Source organism: Typha latifolia, chromosome 5, assembly GCF_019914945.1.
Source record: "Typha latifolia isolate L0001 chromosome 5, TyphaL0001v2, whole genome shotgun sequence".
In the NCBI taxonomy this organism is placed as follows: Eukaryota; Viridiplantae; Streptophyta; class Magnoliopsida; order Poales; family Typhaceae; genus Typha; species Typha latifolia.
The window spans coordinates 16,190,989-16,206,531 of NC_133090.1; the positions used below are offsets into that span (position 1 = coordinate 16,190,989).

Here is a 15,543-nt window from a genome sequence, read left to right on the forward strand (position 1 = left end):
TAATATGTTATTTATACTAACAAAGAAAAGGATTCCATGGCTCTATGGTTGGTTTACATCAAAAATAAATTAGTTTTCATGATAAATGTCAACAGCTGATATTAGATTTTGCATCGATTTGGTTGCGGAATAAGAGAGTGATATTTGTAAATTAACACAAATATTTTATTTATATTTTTCTATAAAAGAGTCGTAATAGAGGAAAAGTGCATAATTTTTTACTCTTAGTTTTTTTTCTTATGCACTAACTAACCAAACGACACCTTAAATTTTCTAGTTTAGTACTGTAGCACATATCTGTATAGATTCTCTTTGATTACATAAGTCAATGTGAAACTAATTAGTCCAAGCTGAGGAAATCTACTGTTCTTTTGTTATGCCCTACCAATCAGAAGCTTTTTTTTTTCTCTCTCTCTCTCTCTCTCTCTCTATTGTATGTTTGTAATTTTAATGGTCAAGGAAATATTTATATTTTCATGGCTAAAAATCAATATAATTTTCTAATTTTGAAAAATTAATGTGCAATTGTGTGTGCTTTTCTATTTTTCTAATTTTATATTTAAGATCTGAACGCTTCTGCTTGGCTGTCCAAATGTTCAAATGATTCCCAAGGCCCCAAGGGGGGATTTAAATTCAAAAAGTCAATGTGTTTGGTTAGTTGTTCTGGTGCCTCGAGATGCGTGTCGTTGGTAAATTAACGGTGATCGCATGCATCCTTTTGTACTTGGAACCCGGACCAAAGCGAATAGAGCTAAGAAAGGCACCTGTTCCTCTCTCTCTCTCTCTCTCTCTCTCTCTCTCTCGCTTGGTTCGTCTCTCGTCTCAACTTCGGTTCCTCTCTTTGTGTGGAGATATTTTTTCTTCCCTTTTTACCCTTCTCCCTCTTCTCTCTGGTTTCCGTCGAGGAGGAGGACGAGGGGGGGAAAGGAGGAGCTTTTCCTTCGGTTTTTTTGTTTTTTTTGGGGGATTAATGGATTTGGATAGCGTGAAGTGTGTCTCTTCGTCTAATGGAATGGAGGAGGAGGTGGAGGAGATTGCCACCCGCCTCCACCAGAGTTTCCAGAAGCCCCACGGCCGGGCTCCTCCGCAGCCCGGGATGTCGCCGGTCGCCGGCGTGCACGAGCTCCTCGAATGCCCCGTCTGTACCAATTCCATGTACCCACCAATCCACCAGGTTGGTTTCTCTTCAATTTTGTTTTATTTTTCTTTCGTTTTTCATGTAGGTTCGTAGATTTGATTCATGGTTTCTGTGTTTTGGTCAAATTAGTGAATATGATTATGTAAAGATCCGAGCTTTTTGCAATTGGATGGTTGATTTAGGGCAAGTTCTCTCCTTTTGTTAGTTCGGGCAGATTTTGGTTTCTGGGTTCTGATCTGTTTTGTGATTAGGGCTAGAATTGAATTGTTCATGTTGGACTTGATATTTCGAGATGCATTTGAATGGACGTAAGGGGATATTGAGTCTATAGCATTCTTGCTTAGCAATCGGCTGATTTAACCGGATAATCTGGACATAGATTACATGAATAGTAGGCTTAAATGGATAATTATTTGAAACTATGGATCTCGTTCTTCTGTTTCTAGTACCTTTATCATTCTAGAACCTTACACATATTTTTCAGGTATTTATTCTGAAGGAGAAAAGACACTTGATGGCACATTTTCAATCCCAATAAAATGATCTCTTTGCTACATTTCCATAATTCTACCTATATGCTAGTTGATTGCAAATTATGGAACATTTTAGTTCCACTTTTGACACCTCAACATTATAGGTCGAGGTGTAGGAACCTGTTTCAATTCCTGTGTAGTACTGAGCAATTTCTTGGATGTCTGTACTTGTTCTTTTTGTTGCGTGCTATCTTATGAGGAGGTTCCTTCATCAAGTGGACTCTAGCTTAGCCTCTTCTACTGAGCGAGATTGGCTGGGAAAGAGCGAGCAGAGCCAGCATGGGCTTGCCATTTAGGTTCCACTTTTTGTTGCATGATTTCTGCACATTTCTTTAATAATTATCAACTTTTTTTTTGTTATGCCGATTATTACCAGAGTAACAATTTTATCATCTGTTTGTAAAAAAAGCAAGTTTATCATCTGGAACTTAGCTATTGATGCTCTGATTTCTTACCATGGTAAATTGCTCTAGTTATATACTTGTATCTTACACAAGTGGACAATATGTGCAGTGCCAGAATGGGCATACACTCTGTTCGACATGCAAAACCAGGGTGCATAACCGCTGCCCTACTTGCAGACTAGAGCTTGGAGACATCAGGTGTTTAGCATTAGAAAAGGTTGCTGAATCACTTGAGCTTCCGTGCAAGTACTTCTCATTGGGTTGTCCAGAGATCTTTCCATACTATAGCAAGCTCAAGCATGAAACTCAGTGCAACTTCAGACCATACAGTTGCCCATATGCAGGATCTGAATGCTCTGTTGTTGGGGATATTCCTTCCTTGGTTGCACATTTGAGGGATGATCACAAAGTAGACATGCATTCTGGTTGCACCTTCAATCATCGTTATGTAAAATCTAATCCACGAGAGGTTCAAAATGCTACCTGGATGCTGACTGTAAGTATGCAATGCATTCTGTAGCTTCTCTAAAATTTGCAGTGCATTTTGTCACAATTCATTCTTGTGAAGTAGAAGAAAGGAAAATATGGTAGACCTAGAAAGAACATTAATAATTTGCCTGATATAAGTATGAGCATTAGATCATCTAAATTTTAGCATAAATTTAGAAGGAAGTTAACTTTTACAGTCTTCTGTAGCATATACATATATTCTGATATAATTTCACCAACTATTCTCCTGTGAATATTTTCCATTTAATTCATGTCGTTTGCTGCATTTGTGAATTTATGCTGCTGCTGCTTCTCTCTCTCTCTCTCTAGGTCTTCAACTGTTTTGGGCAGTACTTCTGCTTGCATTTTGAGGCCTTCCAGCTAGGCATGGCCCCTGTGTACATGGCATTTTTGCGATTTATGGGCGATGAAAATGAGGCCAAGAACTTCAGTTACAGCCTTGAGGTTGGAGGCAATGGCAGGAAACTCATCTGGGAGGGTACGCCTAGAAGCATCCGCGACAGCCATCGCAAAGTACGGGATAGTCATGATGGCCTCATAATCCAGAGGAATATGGCACTCTTTTTCTCTGGGGGTGACAGGAAAGAGCTGAAACTCCGGGTCACAGGCAGGATATGGAAGGAGCAGCAGAATCCTGATGCTGGAGTGTGCATACCAAATCTTTTTAGCTGAAAATAGAAGAGGCCTGTTCACTTGCAAAATGTCTTAATTCATGTATCTGCTAGAACGGTGCCAAGTTGTATCTTAATTATGTTTGGGGGTTGAAATGTTGAAGAACTTGAATGACTTAGTATAATTGGATTTCAGCTTTCTGAAATTAATCAACAAGTTTTCTATCATGATTTTGTTGAATATTTTTCTTTCTTTCTTTCAGACAGCGTTTAGTCTAAATCTTTATTCACTGGAAAACAATTGACTTTGAGCTATGCGCATGGTTCAACCACTATTCCAAACTTACTATTTGGAGTATCCTTTCACCAGGTCAAGTAAAAGATTAAAGGAGTGAAAGAGCTACAGAAAACACAATCAGAGCATTTCAGAAATCAAGTACTTAAGAGTAAAGAACTATCCTGCATTCGATAAAGCATATATTCTAGCCAAAAATAAGGATTCTGCATTCAAATGTCATCCCAAGGTATTGAGATAAAAATAGGTGAACAGATTGCTCTCCCAGAAAATCCTGATACATCAAACCTTGAAGGCTTATAGAATCTTTATATCTACTCACAGTGTACGATTTCTATACCTGCAACTCAATTTGGTTATGAAAATTCATTACAACTTCAACAGAGAGCAACTTATATTGTCAACCCCATGCTATTGCTGTTGTTGTTGTTGTTGCTACTGCTTCTGTTCTCTTCAACTTTATTTTCTTCAGCTGATCTGCTATCAATACCCAGCCTTTTCAGCAATCCTCCATCAAAAGCACTGGTACCACCACCAGCGAGCGACTCTTCCCTCTCCATTTTCTTTCTCTGCCCCAGAACTGCTTCAATAGCTGCAGCACTAGCTCTGGCGGCGGCTGCCTCCTTAGCGGCAGCCTCTGCCTTTCTCCTCTCTTTCTCTTCCCTGACAAGAGCCTCTTTTCTTGCCTTCTCTTCTGCAGCCCGAGCTGCTGCCTCAGCTTGCTCCCTCTCCACATCTTCATACAATTTCTCCATATCCGACTCCCTCCCTTCCTTCCTCAATGTCTCTTCCAAGAGCTCCTTCATTTCACCACTGAAAGCTGCACTTTCAATCAAAAGAATGCCCTTTGCTATCTTAATGGCATTCTCCAGTCTCCCTATATCGATGTATGCCTTCAGCAACATCTCATAGCTCACGACATTGGGTTTGACTTCCTTCTCCGGCATCTGGTCAAAGAAGCCCTGAGCAACGTCGATCATTCTGGTATTCACCAAACCACGAATAACCTTCTCATAGGCAATGGCATTCGGCCTCAGTCCTAATTCTGCCATCTTGTTGAAGTAACTGATAGCATCGTCCACCCTATCCACAGCAAAGCACGCCTCCATCAGCAAAACATATGTGAGTTCATCTGGGTGAACTTCCTTCTCACCCATCTCTCTATACATCTCCTCCACTTCACCGATCAATCTATTCTTCCCCAAGTGTTCGATCAAATTATTGTACGACGCCGCATCTGGTGAGCACTTCTTCTCACTCATCCTCCTAAAAGTCACGATTGCATCCTCAAACCTCCCTGCAAAGCAATAGGCATCCACCATAGCATTGAAGCTGCCAAGGTCCACGGCAATCCTCTGAGGAGGATTGTGCTCTCCTTTCATCCTCTCGAACAGCCTGATTGCTTCCTCCAATTTACTGTTCTGGCCCAGTGCGTCCAGCACCGAGTTGTAACTGACAGCCCCAAACCTAACCTTCGACATTTCGTCAAACACCTGGTGGAAGCACTCCATCGCCTCCTTCTCCATCCCCTTGAGGAAATACCCCTTCATGAGATTCCCATACACAGAGCCATCTAATACTTCTTCACCACCAAGCTTCTCTTTAAGTTCTTCGAACAAAGCTATCACATTTTCGGGATCATTGGCCGCGACGAAGCCACCCATGAGGAAATCATACACTTTGGGGTCAGGTGCAACGAACCCCTTAGAAATCATATCATCCTTAAGATCCAAAGCCTCCTGGAGCTTACCATTGTCGACGAGGCCCTTGGCGAGGATGCGATAGGTCGAGGGCGATGGCGTGAGGATAGAATCATCGTTCACCAAGAGCCGGTAGTGTTCGAGGGCGGCGTCGGTCGTGCCGCGTTCGAGGTGGGCTTGGAGCAAGAGGTTGTGCGTGAGGATGGTGGGGGCGACGGCAGCCTGGGTGAGGAAGCGGTGGAGGGCGAATAGGTCAGAGAGGCGCCGGCGGCGGAGAAGGGCGGCGAGGACGGTGTTGCAGGTGAAGATGGTGGGGCGGCAGTTGGAGTAGATGGAGTGGCGGACGAAGAGGGAGGCCTCGTCGAGATCGTCGGAGCGGATCAGGGTTAGGATGCGATTGTGGAGGACGAGGCGGGCGCCGGATAGAGAGGAGACGGGGTCGGGGAGCTTTGGGGAATTAGGGTTCTTCGGCTGTGAGGAGAGTGGTGGTTGGACGTGGCGGCGGCGGTGAAGGCGTGCGGCCGCAGCGGATTCCGGCGTGGAGAAGGATAGGAGACGGGGTAAGAGGGAGGAGGGGCGGAGAAAGAGTTTGAGATTGGAGGAGAAGAAGGGTTTGGAAAGGGACATCTTTTAATTGAGATGGAAATGGAGGAAAGGAGGAAGGAGTCTTTTGGGGAGAGGGTTTATGGAGGGGTTTGTGGGAGGTTTCAAGGTTTTATGAGTTAAATCGTTGTGTGATTTGGGTGCACTGGACGGTTGTGATGCTCGGCGCGAATATTAAAGCAGAAAGAGTAGAGTCCTCCGCAGCGCAGGTCATGTTACAAAGGTCGTTAAGATCCACTGCCAATCAAATCAAATAGAACTGGCAAAAAAAAAAAAAGAAAAAGAAAATATCAGACAGAAAGGCACCAAAGCTTCATTTTGGACAAGGAGATCGAAATTATATATAATTGCTTCTTATAAAAGTGTGCAGCTTCAAGAAGACTGTGATCAGTGTACAAGAAATTGAATCCATATACTAATAAATTCTCAGGAAGGTACTGTGGAGCTTCCTGTGAGTGAACATGTACAGTGTAAGAGGTAAGTTACAAAATGGCAAGTAGAGTTCCAGATGAGAACAGCTTAATTCTGGAGAGCAGGAATTTACAATGCTTCCCTCTGCTGAGCGGCCTCGACATACTGTTCCGCGAGCTTTTTCACTTTGTCACCTTCCTTGATGAGAAAATTTGCATTTTTGGCCTTGTAATGAAATTTCATAACTTTGTCTGTCGCTTTGGCTACCGCCCACCTGTATTGTTCGACTGTTATCACACCACTCTTGCAGAGTGGTCTGATGTGTTCTTTGATATATGCTTCCACCTGCAACCAATCAAACCAGATTATGTACTTGTGATGGATTATGTACCTTTTGGATTATGTATTCATGGTGGACTGCAGCAAAGGATTAGGTACCTTTTTGGATATGTAATTGGTGGAATTGGACATTTTGTTACTGATGGATGTTGACCTTTTCTCCTTGGGAGCATTTTCACTCATCAAAGAATGAGTTGGTGAGTTCTCTCCTCCAGAAGATTTATGGTTGAGAGGCAGCCTGTCACTAGTGAGACTATTTTCTGCATAAGAATCATGCTCAAACTCGCCTGTAGCACCATCCTTTGCTCTATTATTTCCAGCTTCACAACGACCCAAGTTGTTGCCTTCTGCTTCCATCTCCACAGACTTGCTTAAGTGTCTACGAGTTTCACCAGATACCCTATTATCTAAAGGTTCCTTCTCTGACTCACATAACTCTTTACCTCCCATTAAAGAAGGATTACTAAGTACATTCCCTTGAGAAGGTTCGAGCGTGGATGGAGTATTCACTGTATTATCTATTTTCTCACTGTCTGTAGTCACCTCAACAATCGAATCACCACTGTGATCAAAAGCTGCCTTTTCATCAGGACTCCTAGGTCTTAGATCATCAGAGTCCATAAGCTTCAGTGGATCTTCTGCTTCAAGAGTAGAGAGCATAACCATTCTCTGAGAGTCAACATTTTTACAGGAAGAGGCAATGCATCCCTCATTCTCCAAATCATAATCATTGTCTCCGCGTGTGTCCAAGTCAGGGTTGGGAACCATATCCGAAATGTGTTTAAGGCCTTCATCTTTGTCCTTTACCAAAGTATCAACTTCGATGTTGTTGTCCTTTCTCACTGGACTGTTTGGAGGAGTATCAGAAGAAAGGCCTGCCACTCTTAATGCTTCCTCTGCATTGCTCCATCCTGTTTCTGCAGGTTCTTTGTCCTCCACCAAGGGATCAACTTCGATGTTCTTGTCCTTTCTTGCTGGACTGTTTGGAGGAGAATCAGAAGAAAGGCCTGCCATTCTTAATGCTTCCTCTGCATTGCTCCATCCTGTTTCTGCAGGTTCCAACGATGTCTCTTCTGGTACTTGGTCAGTACAACTTTCAGTGTTTACTGTTGGATATGAAGCAGCAACTCCTGTTTCTGGCTTGGGATATTGGCACAGAATCTGCGAGCAAAGGTTTACATAAACTAATTTGCTATTGGATCTCTCAAGTATCTCCTTTTCTATGTTAACTGCATCAACGACAGCTAACTCAGTATCTGCCGTCCTGCGAATGACAGCTAGATTTGTTTTCCTCAAGTAATGCTCAGTTAGACGGTAAAGTTGAGCCTGCGACATATATGCTTACTCAATAATTTATAATGAAAGAAAAATCAGCTAATAAGTGAAAATAAGAGAGTACATAAAACGTACAGAGTTAATGATTGATGCCAACAAAGAAAGGCAAGAAAAAGATATCTAACCAGCTCAATAAAAGCCAATGGAGTTTCCAGTTAATAATAGAAAATACATACATAATGAGGAAAATAGCCTACAAATGATTCATTCATTCTTCACGACTGATGCTACTTAATCACATATGCTGATGACTAACCAGTGCAGAGATGAAAAACTGGAGATAATACAATGAATTGGACATTCACTGCAGGCACAGAGGAGCATAATTATCAACAGTACAGATTATATCTATTTATATTCATTATTTTTATTGCAATTTAGATTAAATGAGTTGGACAAATCATGCAAAGTGGAATGGAGACAGAATGAAGTCCATTAGGAGCAGTGAGCATCCTTACCTGCCTAACCGATAGAGGAACCTTTTTATGGTGGCTAGTTGCCAGCACTGGTCTCATATCAGTGGGAAGTTGTGCCTAGACATGTCAAACCGATGAAAATATCAATAACCTTAAGTTGTGAAAGAAACTGCTACCAACTGCTAGAGTTTTAAAGGTGCAAGGGAACATTGTAACATACTAATAGAGGATAGTTTCCCTTGAGCATAGCTCCATCTTCAGATTTGTCTTTAGTTGCATTTGAGCTTGAGGAAGCATTCTTTCTAGCAAGAATTTCAAGTGCCCATTTTCTTTTATCACGCTTATTGCCATCAGTTTGACTATCTTGCTTCTGAGAATTCTTCCCTTCTGCAGGAATGTTTGAACCAGAAACAGAGGCTCCATTTCCTCTTCTAACAGGAGCTTCTCTTGTAATGTTTGAAGAACTCAACTCTTTTCCTGTATTACCAGAAGGAACTTTAACATGAGATGTACCCCTGGCAACTGGTTTTAGAATTTCTGCTACATCATGTTCATGAAGAGCCTTTGTAGTTTTCTCAGATAGACTATAAGATCTGCTAGTTATATTTTGGTTGGTTTTCTCAATTCCAGCAAGAGCAGACAGAGGCTTTATATCATCCTTTCTAGGGAAAACTGATGCGTCAGCTAAATATACTCTAGACAGAATGGAATCTGCTGTCCCTCCCTTTGTCTGGTGAACCATTTCTGAGCTCTCCAAGCAAGAATTTGAAGATTTCTTAAGAAGCTCAAGAACTGACTGTAGTGTCTCAATCTTTTCAGGCTTTATGCTTGAACATCGATACTTCCAGAATTCAACCTCCCAATCCCTGTCCCATGCACGTCTTCGCTTTCCTGTGGCTGTTCCATATATTTTCTTTGTCAGGTTTTCACGTATCTTTCCTTTTTGCAGCAATGATTTCCTTGTTTTTATGAATGAAGGATCCAGTTTAGAAGCCAATGCATCTCCAGGTTTTCCTATTGCTGCCCGGAATGCTGTTAGAAGTTTTCCATCAAAAGGATCATCCTTTCCAGAGATCCCAGAGATTTTATCTTGAACTACTTCAGCTATCTCTTTTCGCAGTTTCTGCACCAAGATAGATGATTCCTCTTTTTCTCCCGCTCTTCGCATGATCTTTTTAACTCTGAGTCCACATTTATCTCCTTTCTTCTTACTGTCAGGCTGTTCCCATACTTCACCATGAGGGGATCTATTGTTATTTTCCTGAACTATACTCATTATATCAGGAGCAACAGATTCCTCTTGTGTAACATCTTCTAATTTATTGTCTTTACAAACTGCTGCAGCTACAGGGGAAGTATGGCAGTTCAAAGCATAACCAGTATCTTGGCTTCCCAAAGGCAATGTTTGTGCCTTTCCCTCCAATCTAGCTTTCTTTGCAGGATTCTCCACTTTCATTCTCATATATTTGTCTCCTTCGCCAATGTGAATGTCGACAGATTCAACACCTCTAAGATAGAAAAGAAAACAAGATTCAATCAAGGGAAAATCTGTTTATCTAGAAGGAATATAAAACAATGAATTACAAGGCTCACGAATAGAGATGTCAAAAGAAGACAAACATAATTGATCCTTAATGGATTAAATAAGATAACTCAGGAAGTATTGATTTCGGGCAATTATGCCTGCACATCACCTTACAAATAAACTAATAAATGTGTGTTTACTTAGGGCTGGTTTGACAACAGCATGTAGCTGGACATACTAATTAGACATTCAGCCCTGCACTAGTTTTCTACCATTTCACAAGATCATTTCTATTCCTTCTATAAATGAAAGGGACCATCCTATTGATATAAGGATAATAGGTGTTTGCAGTTGCACCTTCCAATTGCTTGACCGTTCACTAAAACTGAGTAATTTAGATAGGTAAAATTACATCAGCAAGGAATTGCTCATGAAGATGAATACAATATCATGGTGCAGATTGGATTAGTGTTCATATATCACTGTAGGACCATGAGGGAATTTGAGTGCACAAAGATATGCATCAAAACTGTACAACTGTCTGTTAATTTGAACTGAGTTATTTGCAAAAAACAGGCGCTTTTCCATTTTAATCATCTTCTACAGACACCATGGTCAGCATCAATTTTATGGAGATACTTCCAGTAACAGAAATTCTATAGCTATTGCCACTAAGGTTTGAATTTCAGAAGGTAAACTTGATGTAACACATTAGTATAGCAACAGGTACATGGGAAAAAGTCCATACATGGCTTGTGACTGCATATTTTCTGACACTTCTGTTGTCGAATCTTTAACTCTAGAACTCTTTTTCTTTTCAAAATCAACCATATCTGCATCCATGATGCTAACCATCTCATTACCTGCATCAATATCAACAGACTGGTACATAAAGCAAAAAGATGCAATCAAGTGTTGGTGTTCTAATCAAAAAATTTTATGCATCATCTATAGTCTATACAGTTATACCAATTGAAAGGCTATTTCTGTGAACTTTTGGGAATTTGTATAGTGGGAGTTTATGCAGACAACATAGGATATCATCTGTGATAGAACTAGCTGATATAATATACCCGATTTTAGTCAAATAAATAAATTATATACCCGAAGAAGGAGAAGATAGGAATTAGAAATTGATAGAAAAGCAAGGATATAGGCCCGTGTGAGTAGGAAACAAAAAATATCTATTCTAGTTCTATCATCAGCTAAAATAAATAAATTATATACCTGATGAAGGAGAGGCCATAGATATCTCAAGAGGAGGATTGATGTCAGAAAACTCATTTTCTTCTTTTCCTTCTTTTTTTTCGGCACTTAAAACACCATGGCTTGCAGAATATGAAGAGGTTAATACATCCTCTGGTAGTTCTACTAATGCTTGTAGCAGATGACTTTCTGGTTCAGAAGTAATCGTCCTCACTGCCGACTCTCTTATGGGTGATAGTGCTAATGATTCCTCCGGTGGTGCATCTGATTGTATGAAATCAATCTCAACTGATTCATTAAAAAACTTGGCAGCACTGTCCTCTTCTAGAGCAGTGGCATCAGAACCCTTCACATAACTGCCAATCAAGCTGGTGCCTATAAGGTTGAGACAGCCAATCTTGTTGAGCTGTGTATCAAGTTCAGGATTGTCAGAATATGAGTAACAAGATGTTTCGATTTCATTTCCTGCATTTACAGCTAATTTGCTCTCCAGTGGAGATATACTACTGGCCTCATTCTTCTGTTCTCCACTGATCATTGAGACAACAAGAGCAGTCTCACCATCATCAGCAACCGATACTGATACTTTCCCAGAAAAGGACATATCAATTGCACATCCATGATCAGCACCTTTCCCAGCAGAATGTGCTCCTAGGTTTTGTTGTAAAACACCACCTTGCTTTTCTTGCCCTTCTACAGATGTACACCTATGAAAAACAAGCAGGCAGAAGAGGAAATGCTACTCTTCAGCACAGCAGAAAAGAAAGCATGCCATATGCACCAACTTCAGTGATAGCACAGGATACAGAACCAAAACAAATAGAAGGTCAAGTAAACAAGGGTATTCCAGAGAAAAGTCATAACAAATATCAAATTACCTTGGACACAACCAGGATTTTTCAATTGCACATTCAGGATTGAATCCCACGCACACAGCATGATACCTATCTTCATTGAAAGGATGTCAAAACAGACAAGCAAAAATACTGAAGGAAAGCAGAACTATTTAAACAAGTTGAAAGAAACTAATAAATAGTTGGTAATATTGTCTAAAATGTGAACGGCTGGATGCTGAAGAGTAGTGCTCTGACCAATTATCTCTCAATATAGTTGCAGCCATCCTGCTTCAACAGTTAGTGAAAAGTTGGTCTGATGAGAATTAAATCTAGATAATCCACTTGTGCTTTGATACTGCATTAGATGGTTGTAGTCCAATTACTTGATGATTCATCAATCAAGGCCATAGAGGTGAACAATACATTCAGGAAAGACAGAAATGTTAATCCATGCAGAGCTAAAAGGAATCACATTAAAAATGAGAAGGTTGCAAGTGGACTTTTATGTGAAATTAAATGTAGCAGGTTTGGTGTATAATAGGTCAAAGAATGAATCTACCACCACATTGCTGACTGCCGTACTGATGTTCAAATTTCATGTGACAAATTGTAGGTCTGAATCAGAACTGAACATGGGTGTTCGGAGTTGGCTCATCAACTTGGAATTGCAACTTAGTTCAAAGTAAGTTTACCACTGGATGATAGATACTGATGATATTGTTATCAAAAGCCAAAATTAACATCATAGTACTTTTCCACTAATTAGTAGCCCTTAGCACAATGAAGTCAGATTTTCGGACAAATTTTGATTCTTTTTGTTTCAGCACTAAAAAAAAAAGTTATCATAAGCTACTAAGTTAAGTTGCTTGCTGCCAGAAAACATGTTTATGGTGTTCGATATAGTACCATGTATCACAAGAGTCACAAGCAACCGATGTGTCAAAACTTGAATCATCCTCAGCTGTTAAAAGTCCACTACGGATCTTGCATCCATCACTGCCCAAACATATAACTGCCTGCAAAAGGAAACAAACTACAAAAATGATCTACAATTACCATGAGATAACCTACAGCACAAACACATTTATAGAAGGATAAATACTGTGATGAAATATCGTTACATCTTCATCAATGTAGTATGATGGAAAGGAAAACGTGTTGTTCTCCCCTTGTATACACCAATCATCGGCACCTCTGAAAGAAATGCAAAAACATAATGCAACTAGGAAAGACAAGATTAAGCAATGATTTTAGTAGGTTTTGTTATATATAGATAACTCTAAACTCACAACAATATAAGCTACCCTTGCTAACTATGTGCATAAAGTGCATGCCAATTCCAATTGTACCAAAAAAGATTTAGCAGTCAACTTATCAAGACCAGAAGAGACTAATCACAGATGCTCCAACTAATCTGTTGTATTACAGAGTGACAGAAGAATATATTGGTATTAACAAACAAAGGTAGCATCACAAGTTATAAAACTTGTTAAGAAGAAAGCATAAGATATTCTACAGGCCAAACATATTCATAATATCCAAGCTGAAAAATAGTCACCTTTGGAAAGATTGAAGTACCTAAAAGGAATACTGATATTAGTGATATTTTAAAGTTCCTTGGTATAAAAGGACGAAGAGAGTCCAGAGCAATAACTTAAGCATGGTAAGGCTAGGTTACTTGCAAATAGATTAAGCCTATCTAATCAGCTCCACTTCAGTTACACAGTGCCAGGTTCAAAATCCTCTTTTATTTCTCTTAGTATCTATTAGTAAGTATAATTACACCTGCGGACCAAAATGAACATCTAGAGATGAAAAGAACAGTTTTTTAAGATGTTAAAGAACATCTCTGGCATAGTAAAAACAAGACCATGCCATCAATCACTAATTATATATTATTACATAACAATATTAACTATTTAACCAATCGACTACATTATAGTGGAAAAGGATGTCACAATGTATATCTCACCTAGAAAGAGAATGCTCCTCAGGTATGATGCTTCCAGTGGTATCGTACACCTTCAATCAGTAAACAGAACTGAAATATTACGGTGGAGCTACAAAATAGGATAAATGTATAACTTGTAGTAAGGTAAATGTTATCCATTTTTAGAGGCACCGATCACTCCCAATGAAATAGATCTAATAAACCATATTTCCCAGTCAAAAAGGGTCAACTAGATGCTTCTTCTTTTCTACCATTCAGCTTTAAGGACATAGGTGAAAAGGATATCTATATAGTCACAACATCGACCATAAGTATTTTCTTTCTTTTACGACAAAATAATATTACTTACTGGAAGGCATGTTATGTACTGAAATTCGTTTTTGCAAAGTGGACAGCGGTTTGTGATGGTAGCCCAGTTGTCGATGCATGTAAAGCAAAACCTGAAACTCATGAGATGTTGCTTTATCAATGCCAACCCCTGTCCTTGTCATATAATGCTAGTAAAACTTCATCAAGATCAAGCCCCATACACACTGACATAAAATTAAAAGCAAGATATACCAAGAAAAGGTTGGCATAGAAGTACTAGGCGTAATTTAATCACTGTAATTCCAAGAGCCTACCAGTGCTGGCAACAGTCTAAAAGCCCTCTATCAATGACAATAGCTGAACATATTCCACAGCTTCCATTATCAAAATCAGTATCTTCCTGCAAAGATGAACGAGATGTATCAAAAACAAATTAGAACATACATAAAAATACAAATATTACAATGTAATGCCTACATGCTTTACTTAAGTTTGTCAAATAATGCGAAAGAAACAGAGACATTTACCTCCTGAAGAAAAAATAGCACATATCTCAATTGCATAGATGAAAAGCATGCATAAGAACTTGATTTTCCAGAAGTACATGGAAATGTAAAAGATCATTAAGCAACAAATATACAAGTTAAAAGAGTCGAATTGGCAGGTAGGAACTACCAGATCATCCTCATCTTCCATAGCTACTTCTCTTGGTTCACCATATGCATTTTCTTGCATATACATTGGTTCAGCAAAAAGTTGTAGTATTATATAAAACCTGAAAACAAGACAGCAAGCAGTCATATATCATCAGGTTTGCTAACAAAAAATTACTAAAGTGGTGACAGAAGTTATAGGGCAAAGCAATAGCACTAGTAAAATCTCAGTTTTAAGGTAAAACCCCCTTCACTAAAATCTCTTCCTACGACATCAAGAACAAAGATTGGCAGCTCGAAATAAGAAATAAGATATGCTCATAGATAAGATTAAGCGACGATTCAAGAGACCATTTGAGGAAGGATTGGCCACGAATCGCAGACCTTGAGAGAGGAATCAAATTAAATGGTCGAATAGTAGAGAGGAGCACCACTCTTCCCCGGCGAATCGAGTCCGGCGCCGGTCGGGTCGTTCGATTTCTCTCTGGAATTCGACGGGAACCCGAGGTTGGAGGCGAAATAATTCGCAAGGGGTGGGATTCATAACAGTAACAATGGATCCAATCATCCAATGACCCCGCAAACTCGATTCGATCCGGTCCAAGTTAGCCAGGCCGGCCCTTTTATTACAATGTGGCCCAGCCCAAATTACACGTGCCCTCCACGTGATCACATGAAGCCACTAAGCTCCCCTGAGGTGAGGCCTGAGCACGACACTTTGACCAATCCCGAATCTTCCAGTAATATCCCTCCCAGCTCTCATTTCCC

General features: G+C 40.0%; 3 protein-coding genes across 8 annotated transcripts; 1 reads left to right on the forward strand and 2 right to left on the reverse strand.

Moving 5' to 3' along the window:
* The first annotated feature begins 753 nt into the window (after positions 1–753).
* On the forward strand, positions 754–3,424 carry LOC140788364 (E3 ubiquitin-protein ligase SINAT5-like). The gene is made up of 3 exons (XM_073137587.1): positions 754–1,174; positions 2,185–2,571; positions 2,895–3,424. Exons 1-3 carry the CDS (start codon positions 971–973, stop codon positions 3,255–3,257), a joined length of 954 nt encoding a protein of 317 aa, XP_072993688.1. The 5' UTR covers positions 754–970; the 3' UTR covers positions 3,258–3,424.
* A 252-nt stretch (positions 3,425–3,676) lies between these two features.
* LOC140788363 (uncharacterized) lies at positions 3,677–6,071 on the reverse strand. The gene has a single exon (XM_073137586.1). The coding sequence runs from the start codon at positions 5,816–5,818 to the stop codon at positions 3,884–3,886; it is 1,935 nt and encodes a 644-aa protein (XP_072993687.1). The 5' UTR covers positions 5,819–6,071; the 3' UTR covers positions 3,677–3,883.
* A 39-nt stretch (positions 6,072–6,110) lies between these two features.
* LOC140788362 (uncharacterized protein At4g10930) lies at positions 6,111–15,371 on the reverse strand. 6 transcript variants are annotated; one of them, XM_073137582.1, is made up of 14 exons: positions 15,127–15,371; positions 14,798–14,897; positions 14,437–14,522; positions 14,163–14,253; positions 13,835–13,884; positions 12,984–13,056; positions 12,769–12,878; positions 11,905–11,970; positions 11,048–11,733; positions 10,569–10,683; positions 8,516–9,803; positions 8,338–8,412; positions 6,644–7,870; positions 6,111–6,550 (listed from the first exon to the last, which is right to left on the reverse strand). In XM_073137582.1, exons 2-14 carry the CDS (start codon positions 14,861–14,863, stop codon positions 6,335–6,337), a joined length of 4,149 nt encoding a protein of 1,382 aa, XP_072993683.1. In that variant the 5' UTR covers positions 14,864–14,897; positions 15,127–15,371; the 3' UTR covers positions 6,111–6,334. The 6 variants fall into 6 exon arrangements, with proteins under 6 accessions (XP_072993683.1, XP_072993681.1, XP_072993685.1 ...); XM_073137580.1 differs by having other exon boundaries at positions 15,160–15,366; XM_073137584.1 differs by having other exon boundaries at positions 11,905–11,974; positions 15,127–15,303.
* Between the last annotated feature and the right edge of the window lie 172 nt (positions 15,372–15,543).